The sequence below is a fragment of the Suricata suricatta genome, chromosome 6 (assembly GCF_006229205.1).
Source record: "Suricata suricatta isolate VVHF042 chromosome 6, meerkat_22Aug2017_6uvM2_HiC, whole genome shotgun sequence".
NCBI classification, from domain to species: Eukaryota; Metazoa; Chordata; class Mammalia; order Carnivora; family Herpestidae; genus Suricata; species Suricata suricatta.
Window position 1 is genome coordinate 28,884,912 of NC_043705.1, and position 12,704 is coordinate 28,897,615.

The 12,704-nt window shown below is 39.0% G+C and overlaps 1 protein-coding gene across 1 annotated transcript in view; it reads left to right on the top strand.

Annotated features, from left to right (window-relative positions):
• KDM3B (lysine demethylase 3B) overlaps positions 1 to 12,704 on the top strand; it is a 66,853-nt gene that overhangs the window by 271 nt on the left and 53,878 nt on the right. The window contains exon 2 of the mRNA XM_029941176.1: positions 6 to 92. Within this exon, the coding sequence (XP_029797036.1) occupies positions 6 to 92 (87 nt within the window). The remainder of the gene's footprint in view (positions 1 to 5; positions 93 to 12,704) is intronic.

Sequence of the window (12,704 nt, forward strand, 5' to 3'; positions counted from 1 at the left end):
CGGGTGTAGATCCGGGGCCTGCGCTGCGCACTCGGGCCTGGCGGGCCGGCACAGTGCGGGCCATGAGCGGGGCGGTGCCCCAGGACCTAGCGGTGAGTGGCGGCCGAGGCAGGCACTTGAGGCCGGGGCTGCGGGGCCTGCGGGCGGCCTCCCCGGGGGCCTTTGTGAGGGGGCGGTGGGGTGGTGGTGACCCAGTTCCGCGCCCCCACATCTCCTCAGCGCCCCCCACCGGCTCCTCGGCACCCCGAGCTCTGGCCGGCATGGCTTCCGCGTCGGGGTGCGCGCCCCGGTTTCCCCCGGGGGGCGGCCAGGGCGCCGGGAGCTCCTGCCTCCACCCGACAGGCCCCGCCTCCTGAGCGACCCCTTTCTCAGCGTCCCCCCACACACCCCCAAACACGCCTTAGGAGCAGGCTCCCGAACCCTGGGCTCCTGGGCCCCTCAGAGTTCGGCTGGTGCTGTCACTGCCCCCTGAAAGACGCGGACCTGTAGTTCGCAGCCTCCCTGGAAACCTGCACCCTGTTCCCTTCCTCCCGGGAGCCCCGAGTGGGGCGGGAATGTGGGCAATTGTGGGAGGCACGGAGGCTGCAGTTGGAGCTCCTCGGGGCTTTTTATCTGGCAGTTACTTCCTCCTCGTCTGAGCCGGGCTTGGCCTGGCGGTCTCCAGAAAGGCCAGCTCTCGGGACTCTCTTCGGGCTCCTTTCTCTTTGAGCTTCTCGGTGACAGGAGCTGCAGTTGTGGCTGTTTTTGATAAGTTTGAAATCTGTCTTAGCACCCGAATGGGGCTGCTAGGTGATTCTTTTTTGCTCCCAGCTCGGCTACTCCCTCAACCCTGGGAGAGGTTTTGTTTTGAAACTTTGTGTTGGAGCTTGGGCGCTTTTGAATACTTGGTGTATTTCGTGATTGAAGTTATTCAGTAAAATAGACCTTAACTAGCATTTGGGACCTTGTTGTGTTATTTTTGTTAATGTGGCAGCAAAATACTGTCTTTGAGCTTTGGCAAGCCTCTTTAGTTCCTCATTCTGATAGCAGCCCTAGCTTCTCTGTTAAGACTATGAAAATAGGGAGATTCTTTTGGAATGTAATAGGTCAGCAGACAGAAGATGAACTTGCTCCTGCAGATATTTTATTTGCTATAAGTGGGAATCATTTACTGAGATTTGATGTTAATAGTGTAGGTTTCTGACATTCATTTTTCTACCTATTGATTAGTGATGTTAGGCTCCCCCCCCACCCCCCGCCGCCCGTTTCGCCCTGATATGCAGGCTTTATGGGTTGTTTAGCTGCGGCTGGCTAAGCGTTTGCTTCTGCTACTTGAGTTCACATTCTTTGATCTTTCTCCATGCTAAATAAGAAAAGGCTGTTTGGGCATTTACGTGGCTTCAGTGGGGCGAATTTATAAAAAGCTACCAGAAATATAAAGGGATGAAGATAATGATTAAGGAGGGGACTTGGATTTAAATTCCTCGGTGCTTTCTTTAAAAGATTGCTTTCTAGGTTGGGATGAGGAAGAGGTGTCTATCTCAGATCCAATAATTTACCCCCATAAATGAAAAACATAATTAGGATCCACTATTACATGCATACTTGGACCTAAGGCCTAGTCTGCCCTAGCTGATTTTCAGTTAGAATATTATGTTCTAGTTGTTTCCTCCATCAGATGAATTGCTAATGAGCTCTGCACCTGAAATGGCTACCCATTCACTTTGTTGTTTGCTGAGCTCCCTAAGGGCAGAGGTTTTTGAAGCTCACTGAAATGCTGGACACCTAGTAAGCTAAATACTGAATAATTTTACCACTGGGCTCATTGAAGTGGTTTCCCAAACCAAGTAAAAAGTTGCAGTGATTCTTGGAAAATAAAGCAAAGTGTACATTAGAAGTGTGTTGAGGTCTTGCATGGAACTGTATGCATACAGAAGCAAAGGCAGATTTGGTTCTGAGAATAAACTTAAGCTGGTGTGTATATCAACAGACACAGATGAGAAGACTACCACAACAAAACTCAGAGCCTTTATAATTTTTCATCAGTTTGCAAAATTGCTCAAGAATCGTAGTTTCTATGTTGAGGTTCTCTTAATGACAATGACTAGTCTAGGATGAGAACTGGCCGTTTGTTTCATCTTTTCATTGAAGAGATTTCCTTTGGACCCCAGACATGTGGGCCTTTCCACTTGTACCACACACCGTAGTAAACACAACCGTCTTCCAATCAAAAGTGTTCTTCCTGTACTCACGGGTGGAGTTTTCAAGCAGCTGGCCTGTGATTGGGCAGATTTTCATTCAGTTAGTTTAAGATGTTTTCAGGCATGCTTGGTTTTGAGCAATGCAGAGCAGGGCGCCCCCTGTTAAGGATGAGTAATTGAGGGTTGGATGAATGAGTTTTTCAAGTGATTCAAAACAGTTTTCAGTTTTAGGCTCCATTAATATTCTCTTTCTAAATACTATTTGATCCTGAAATCCTTAAAAGTGTAGTCCTGCTCCTGCTCCATTTAATGAACCCTTTTCTGGTAAACAGTACCAAAGCCATGTACTACCTTAAAGATGAAACATGAAAATAGAAAAGGTAGGATCCTGTTGATTGGGAATTTTGTCGGTAAAGATTTGCTAGTGGGCATTGTCATCTTCAAAGCTATGCTGACAAATAACTACTGAGATTTTTAGATGTCAGAGGAAAACAGCTTTTTACCACCCCCACCCCCATGGAGTAGTAGCTATATTTGTATTTCACAGTAGGCCTTTTATATATATTTTTTAAAATGTGTTGTTGCAGTATTAGTTTAATGGGCTATTATGCATTTATTTCTGAATCTTCTAACTGTCCTCTTTGTGTTCTCAATCATTATTGGTCCATATAAGTTGCAGAGACCTTGGGTGTGGTAAACACGCAGACCAAAACAAACCTGGGTTTTCCTTTATTAAAAAGCAAAACGTCTATTTTTTGAAATGTCTAATAACCCAAAGTATACACAGGAAAAGCCAACAGTATCTTTCACAGGATTCCACTTGCAAAAGAAGGCTTTGCTTATCTTTCTTTTTAAATTTTTTTGAGGGGGGGGGCGCCTGGGTGGCTCAGTCGGTTAAGCCTCCGGCTTCTGCTCAGGTCAAATCTCATGTTCGTGGGTTCGAGCCCCGCGTCAGGCTCTGTGCTGACACTAGCTCAGAGCCTGGAGCCTGCTTCAGATTCTGTGTCTCCTTCTCTCTCTGCCCCTCCCCCTCTCATGCTCTGTCTCTCTCTGTATCAAAAATAAATAAAACATTAAAAAAAAGTTTAACTTTTTTTTTTAAGTAGGCTCCACGCCCAACATGGGGCTGAAACTCAAAATCTTGAGACCAAGCAAGGGTCACATGCTCGATTGACTGAGCCAGCCAGGCACCCCATTATCTTTCTAATACTGGTACAAAAAATATAAAAACAAAAGATGTATACTAAAAAAATGACCTATATACAAAGGGTTACTTTTATTAGTGAATCGTATCATACTGCACATATTTGCAGCCTTCCCCTACCCCCTATTTTTGTAAGTAAGGACTTTTTTTTTTAAGGTTTTATTTTTCGGTCATCTCTTTACCCATTGTGGGGCTCAAACTTAGAACCCCAGGATTGAGAGTTGCATGCTTTATGAGCTGAGCCAGCCACGCACCCCTCCCTTTTTTTCTGTTTAACATTTTACCATGGGCATCAATACCTATAGATCTTACTCATCCTTTTAGATAACTACATATTTCTTAGAATGGATGTACAATCATGTTTAATCATTCCTCCTTTTGCTAGATGTTCAAGTTAGTTATATTTTTGGCACTACAACTAATGCTGTGGTTGATAAACTTGTACACTTATCTGGTGTAATCATGGTTTTGTTTCTGTAGGTTAGACATCCAGGAGTAGGTTAAGAATTATAGGAGTACGTGAATCTTTGGGTATTAGGTAATGCCAGGTGGTTTTCCGCTAAGATGATACCTTGCTTATGCCTACCAACAGTGCACATATACAGTGCTGGTTTCCACCTTTCCCATCATTCTTTGTCATCATTTTTGGCAGTGTGATGGGTGAAAAATAATATCTAGCATTTTCATGACTACTGGTCTTTTTCTGTTTTATTGGCCTTTTATATTTTTTAATGAGTTATTTACCTATCTTTTGTCCATTTGAAAAAAATAGGAGTTCTCTTATCCCTCTGTACAAGTTCTGTGCATTTTAAAGATATTAACCCCTTTATCTCTCAGGTGTGTTACAGTTATTTTCTCTTGTTTGTCTTTGGACTTTATGAGTTGTTTTGCCATACAGAAAAACAAGATGTTTACATCATCAAATTTCTTAGACTTTTCTTTTTTTAGTATATGTGCTGCCGAAGCGAGCACTCTTAGACTTTTCTTAATGGTTTCTTTACTTGCTTGGGGATAACTCCCTGATCTTGAATCTATGTTAGTGTTATTTAATGTTTCTGTATTTTTACCTTTAGCTCTTTGGTCTACCTGGAATATTTTTGTAAATGGCATATAAGGTGGGGGATCTAACTTGCTTCCTCCTGAGTAACCAGTTGTGGCAGCACCAGTTTTATTAAATAAATTGTCCTTTTCTTGCTGTTTGTTAGAATTAAATGATGCTTTTCGTAGTCATTGATTTGTTTTGAATGTGTATCTTAGCTATCACAGTTATCCAGAATTTGCAGGAGGAGTAAAAGCATATCTGCCTTATTTTCTTATCCCTTAATCTTTCATCTTTATCCGGCGGAAAGGTGGATTCTAAAGTACTCCTTTCCTTTGATTCCAGATAATGTAATAATTGTAGCAGTGTCCAGGCTAGTACCATGTGTCTTATATCTGGGAGTCTTCCAAGAGGAATGAAAGCTTATCTGTATCTGCCTTATTTTTTTACATCCTCCTCCAACCTTTCTTCCTTGTCTCAGGTTAGGTGGACTTTAAAATACCTCTCTACTTTGTTCCTAGATAATGATTATAATCAGGTCCAGGACAGTACTGTGTTTCCAGGGAACAATCTCTGCCTATGTTCACACAAACATAGAACTTCATCCCTAATTGAAATGGGAGTTTATGGCTTTTAATGATTATCCTTAAGTGTCCTTTACTTATAATTCCAGGAGTTCAATAAAAATCTGCCTGGTACATGATACACGGTTTATTAAAATAAATAGAATATGTTTTTGTGGATCAGTGTACTGTTTAAAGAACTTTAAATAAAAGTGAGATTATACAAAAGAATATGTCATGTTTAAGTGTTTGCCCCTCTCATAACATTTTTCATCTTAATTCTCTTCTAGCACGAGGTCTGTTTTTGAAACATTAAGCTATCCTTGAGTTTTTCAGGCACTCAAGTACTTCATATAGTTCTTTTTTTTTTTTTTTTTTGAGTTTGTGTGTGTGTGTGTGTGTGTAATTGATAATAGTTCTATCTTAATTTGCATGTTTATTTTAAAGCTGTGCACTTTGTCCACCAGTGATCACATACACTGGCCATTTTGTCCATCCAGCATCCTCTCCCTTTAGTGTGCAATCAGATATTTCCTCTTAATTACCCCTTTGTTTTAAGAGTTGCTTCACTAATTCCCCACCTGCCAGGGGCCCATTCCCTCCTTTAGTACTCACTTGCCTAGTTTTCATCTCAGACTGTTTATGGTTCCCCCACTTTCCTTCTCCTGAATGGTGGGTAAGTAACAAGGCCTTTTCTATTGTTAGTTGATTTTCTCAACAGCTGGAGTTGATTGCTGTAGGGTTTGCTTCCATAAGGCCTGGGGGACAGGACACCTGTTGCTGCTTCTCAGTTTTCCACTGCCTTTGACAGATTGGTGGTTTTTAAGCTCTCCTGACCCCACCATCTCAACTGCCAGAGTGTCCTTTACCCTTGTTCTGTAGATGGATAAAACCTACCTGATTGTTCAGTAGTGACTCAGAGCATGACATCTCTCAGTTTTGTAAGGGCAAAAACTCCATTTTTGTGTGCGTCTTTAGGGGTAATCAGACTCTAGGGAACTGATTCTCACTAACCAAACTCTCTGGAGACTGATTTGTAAATTCGCATATAAGGTTATTAATGTACAGTGGGAGATACACCTATCCAGAGATCTGCACAGAGCCCCTCTACTCCAGAGACCAAATTATAGATAAGAAGGACCCTTGGTGTGCAAAGAATCGTGTGAGGGAAAATGAGTGTTGCCAGAAGGATATTTATCGAAAGCAGCCCTGATTCGGTGATCCTCCACTTTCTGAGTATTTTTGGCTTTTACTGTTTTGTTTCCCCTTTATTCTTTGCTTTTAATATTAACCATCAAAATCCTATAAAGAGAAAGCTTGTCCATTCCAGGTTCTACCACCTCTATAAAGCCTTTCTGAATCCCCAACATGTTATTTTTTTCTTTGCTGTTGTAGCACTTTCTGATATATCTCTTTTGGAATATTAATCACAGCTTTTCTTCTTATACATATATAAAAGATATATAGCTTATTTCCTCTACTAAATGTAAGTTCCATCAAGAACAGAACACAAATTTTTCTGTTAGTATTTTTAAGAGGCCTTTTCTGACTACCATATCTTAAAAAGTAGACTATAGAAGCCAATATTAGATTGTTAACTTTCACTTCTGATTTATTATAGAATTTTTACTCTGTGGCCTTCTGTTAAGGTGTTTATAATTGATCTTTAACTTTTTTCTGTTTATATATTTTTATGGATATGGATGCAGTACTAATTTTTTTTAGTCTTGAGATTATTGAAATCTTACTGGGGAGCTCAATCCAAGGCCCATTGTCCACTGGTTTTTGTGACTTACATCTGACTTGTTACATTATAAACATTAGATGTTTTATTTTTGTGGTTTTCAGGTAATGCATGCCTGTGATACAAAATGAAATTAGTTTGATGATGATTTTTAAAGTCACCCCTGTATGTCACAACCAATTAGAAATAGCTGTTTATAGTTCAATACATATTCATCTAAACTCTTTTTAGAATTGTTAAAAGTCGAATTCGTACTGTGTTTTCAGTTTTGTGTTTTTCTTTTTTAATGTAGCAATTTTCCTGTATTACTGAAAACTCTTGTGTATACGGGTGACTTTAATTTTCTTGGGGCTTTTCTTATCTTCCACAGGTAACATGTATTGCTGTCGTAAGTGAAAGGAAAACAATAAAAGCTCTTTAAGAAAATCTTATACTTTTTATTGGCTGAATAAATTATTTAACTGTTCCTTTCTCATTGAATGATGAAATTAAGATTTTAGACTTTATCAATAATGCTGTGTAGGCATTTTTGTGAATAAAGCCTACCCTCTGTTTAAGGTTATTTCCTAGGATTTATGCCAGGAGTAGTAGTATGAAGACACACAGTATACACATATTTAAGATTCTTGATAGATAGCATGTTTTCTTTTTTTTTAAAGCATACCAATTTAAAATATGACCAGTAGTGTGAGTTTCTTAAGGAATGCATGTTTTTCACGAGCCCAAAGTCTGCCAGACATTTTATGCTCTGATTTCATTTAATCCTTAGACAATCCTTTGAGGTACTTACTGTCCCTATTTATAGTCAAAGGAAGTGAAGCTCAAAGAGGCTAAAGTGTCTTGCCCTGGGCTACACAGCTAAGAAATGAGGAAGGTGGGATGCAAATCCAGATCTTCGTGATGCTATAGCCCCTAAAAACACTATATATGTATATGTTTGAGTTTTTATTTAGGTTATCCTTATGATACTCAAGTACTTAACGTTTCCTATATTGTAGATGTTGGGAAGCGGGGGGCAGAATGAGGTTAATTGTTAGAAAGCTATCTCTTGGTCAAAGGAACCATATAGAGAAAATTGTTTTATGTTTGAAAATAGCCATTTTCTAGACGTTGCCTTTCACTATCTTGGCTGTCAAGGTATTCCACAGGTCTGTAACAGGCTTTACATTTTGTTTAGAATCATTTAAAAAATAAAATTCAGCTGGTGAATTTTACACACCTTCTTGGTTTTATTCAACAATACATGAATCAGGCAGCATTCCTTCTAGCTGATGGAAAGGATCCCCCAAGAGCTATGCAAAATGAAAGGCTTTAATAGCCAGAAGGAGGTGGGACAGGGTGGTTATTCTAGCAAAGAGCTGATTGTTTCAGACTAGGTCACCTTCCTTTGGGGGAGAGCAGGGGTCCATCAGACAGATTACCTTTCTAGTGCTGACCAGGTAATTCCAGATTTACTGGTTTAAGATTCCCTTCCTGGGAGAGGTTAAGTTGTGGTTTGGTGACTTGAGCTTAGCATAAGTAACTCTATTTTGGGCTTGTTGTCCTTTTTTAATGGTATATATCTAGGTAGGAAAATTGGAAAAGAAAACTTAGGGACTTCGAGAGTTGAGTTACTCTTCCATTTCTCGTACTCTCAGTCATTATCATCCGTTACTTTTTCTCTGTAGTTTCTCAAATATACTTTGTTTTCCATTCATTCGGCCTTATTGGGTTAATCCTTTTTCATCTCTTTCCTGGGTTATCATGACTTTGTAATTGGTCTCCCTGCCTCTAGTTTCTTCTCTCCCTAATAAATATTCCACCCTGCTCCCAAAGTTAATTTGTTCCTTTTTTAAAAAGTATTAATTATTTAAGCATTATATGAATATGTGTTTTGTTTTTTAAAATGGAGCATTTACTGATTAAGTCAAAAATGGTATTACCTCCTGTATCCCGATCCTCCTGTTCCCTCGCACACACAGCCTAAAATCTGCAACCAGCTTTTTTTGCATATAACACCTCTTGGAGATCTTTCCATGGTAGTCTTTTAGATATATCTCATTTTTTAACACTTCTCTATAGTTTTCCACGTATGAATAAAGTGTTTTGCCATTCATATAATTATAAAATACTTTGTAATATCTATTTTGATTTTCTATTTAAATTGAGCATTGAGAAGTTTTCCCCTAGATGGTATTATCTTTATAAAACATGTACCATGTCTTCCCCCCCCACCCATGTTTAAAACTATCAGTGGCTCCCCCAAAGGCCTATATCAGGGAATGTAAACCCACTTGTCTTGTGTCCAAGGTACCAAGCTTATGAAAATAGCTAGATAACAGACTGGAGAATATAGTGGATTGGCAAGTGGAGAGGGCAGACACTACGTAAAGATGTTCAATGCACATTAAAAACACATCAACAAAAAAACCCACTCTGCTGGCCAAACAAGATACCTTTTCCACCAGGTTTCAATGCATCATGCATTAACATGCCAGTCAGAGCCCTTACAGCTTACTTACTAGCAGCTGCCACGGCTGCCTGGAACACTCACTCTGCTTTTATATTTCTCTTCCTTTGCACCTGCTGGAAAGTCTTCTTTCTCTGCCAGAAGGCAACTTGTCCTTTGAGACCCAGCTTGTGTACTACTGCCTCTTTTCGAAACCATTCTAGTTTCTCAAGGCAGATGCGTTTTCTAGCCTAACACAGCATGCCCTTATTATGCAGCTCTGTAATCATTTATATACCTGTGTGTTGACTCATCTGAGGTATAAGTCCTTCCTGCCAATTGCTACCATCATTCACCTTGATATTCTTGGTTCCAGGAATGCTCTACATATACATAAGATGTGTTCTATTTTTGGTGAGAGTGACTGAATGAATAGCTTTATTAATTATAGTAAGAGTGTCCTTAAGGAGAACCAGATGTCAAACCAATATTAACCCAATAAACCTGAAAGCTTATATTATACAGGTTACTAGTTACTATCTGATGTTATCAAACTTAGGAGAACTTAATTGATTTTATTAAAGAATTACTTTTGTTTTAATGTCACTAAAATAAATGTAAGTCACATATATACCATAAAAGGAATTTTGAAATAAAAGCAAAAGTTTTACCCCTGACTCTCCTTAACTAATGAAGTATTTTGCATCTACTACTTGGATTCTAGCTATAGCATGTGTGGTTCCATTTGCTACTTTTATTCTTATAGAATTCTATCCTAATAGAATAGAATTAAAAGACTTTTTAAATAATCAATTCAAACTGTTTTAGTCTTGTTCTGTTCACATTATCAGCCTGTCCTTGTCATCTCTGATTCAATCCAACCATAGCCATTAATTTTTGTTAGTTTATATCCCTTCCTCCTGTACTGTGGCCTTGCCACTACCATTTTAAGAGTTTATGTTCTAGGTCCTTTGATCTGAAATTCTTGTTTACCTTATATGTTCTAATTCGATCCATTACTCTACTTAGGAAGTAAAGCACAGTGCTAGGGCCAGAAATAAGCCTTAGTTTGCTGAGAACATGGTTACGTATATCCACATTCCATATTGCTCTTAAAACAGATTCATATTGGGGCTCCTGAGTGGCTCAGCCAGTTAAGCATCTGACTCTCAGCTTTGGCTCAGGTCTTGAGTTTGTAGTTTGTGAGTTCAAGCCCTGCATCTGGCTCTGCTGACAGTACGAAATCTGCTTGGGATTGTCTCTATCTCTCTCTCTGCCCCACCACCTCTCGTGCTCTCTCTCTCAAAATAAATAAGTAAACTTAAAAAAAAAAAACATTCATATTGTTAGCCTTGGGCTGTAGCTTGATCCGAGAACATGTAGCACTAATCTTGCTGTCAAGTAAACACTACATTCCGTATACGTCCTTTGCGCTGGTGGGTTGAGATATTATTAAATTGGGTGAAATCTGGTTTTTCAATAATTGAACTTTTCCCTAATGTTTTCAGATAAGTGATGATAGGATTCTTGATTATTAACTTTTTGAATGTTGAAATTCTTTTCTACAAAGTAAAAATTGTTATAGCTATAGTACAATGACTTCTTTTAGTATTGTTGTATTTGTGTGTTGCTGTAATTTACAATTTTATGACCTGCCTTTGATTTTTAAAGTGGTTGCAGCATGGCATCTTGCCATCAGCCACTATGGAGCCTCAACCTCTGGTTTTCTGAGTGATGCCTGGTAGAGTACTGTGTCACTCAGTGTCACACTCAGGGCATTTAATACACCATGCTTCTTTTCATGCTGTGCAAGGTCTTATCTGTCCTCCAGCCATTTCTTCCTCTTGACATCAGTTATGTAATGGTATCACTCTGATTAAAAAATCCAAGTCATTTTTTAATTTTCCTCTACCCTTTTATCCAGCCATTCATCAAGCCTGATGATAGGACTCATGGATTCTTACAAGCACATGTCACTTTTTTGTAGTCTCTCTACTCTCACTCTAGGTCATATAAGAATATTCTCTGTTACCTTTCCCTAACTCCAGTGCATCTGTATCTGCTGGTAAGTAGCTGAATTTCCTTAAAACCGACTGATCTGTTCATATCTTGACTTCACTTAGAAACCTTTTAATGGCACTTGTATGCATGTGCGTGTAATACACCCCTCCCATTGGGAGCTAGATGAAGCCTCAATTTTTTATCCCAGTAGTCAAGGTCCACCACATTGACTCTTAGGTTATTTTTAGCCTCATCATCTAATCCTTCCTTCACAGTCTGCTTGTATAGCTCCTGGCCATCCTAGAACGTGATTGGACCTTTTTTTTTTTTTTTTGGCCTCAGCCCATATTAGTCCCCTCTGCACCCTTAAAGTGATCTCTCCTGCCTCTGAACATCCCTCATACTTGATTTTTTTACTTTATTTCTTTTTATTTTATGGCATATTGTACTTTTGAATTCATGACTTTATTTAAATTTCACAGCCAGTCTATGAGATAATTAAGACCAAGTATGTCTTATCACAAGGGAGGAAACCAAAACTTGAGGAGGGGAGAGTGACTTTTCCAAGTTTTGGGGTTAACAGAGTAGAGCTCATACTCAAATGCAAGCCTCTTGGAGCGTAAGGCCCAGCCTCTGTTTATTATGCTGTTAGCTTTCTTGGTGTCTGAGTATGCACATAAGTGTAAGTTTGATTTTCTCTTTCTAATTGTGTGCAAGTTATTTGAAGTTGTGTTTTATTCCCTTGGAACATATATGTATATATGAGTATGCCCATTCATGTATTAAATTTATTGCAATTCAATTTCTCTTTCTCTGTAAAAATCATGCTTCCCATTTTTGAGCCTTGTTTCCCACTGTGTGTGGGGGTGGCTATGTATATGTGTGTTTAATCAGAAGTAAAACTTATTTGGTATATTACGATATACCAAGTATATATCGTATATTGTGTATTACAATATACCAAGTATGTTGTATATATTGAGCTTTATATAGTGAATTTAATTTCTGGGATAACTTTTCAGCATTACACTCCACATCCACAAGTATGGATTGACTGTGAAGAGATTAAGCCTAATGCTAGACTACTGCACAGTGATTTCACACTTTGCGAATATAAGTATACTGAATTTTCATTTAATTTTACCTATAATTTTTATGTTGACTGGATGAGAACATGTATACCATGAAAAGCTGATATGAACTCAGCAACAGTTTTAATGGATTTGAATTTTATTCATTATATCATCTACACATTTAAAAATACTATTACATACATGTACAGGACCTCTAGTATTCATTATGTAGGAAATGCTTGTGGCTTCTAATAACTTAAAAATCTTGGTAACTTCATAGTTCCCAGTTGGGAGTCACTGCTCTGGGGATTCTGGCTTTGTCCTACATCACTCATGTTGCCTTAGGAAGCTTCCTGTGAGAAATTTCTTACAGTGCTGAGAGGTTTGAAAAGCATTGCTTCCCTGAGTAATTACTTTGTTTTCCTCTTAGACAGTGGGAGGAGCTTCTGTCTAGCTCAGTTGGTAACTGACC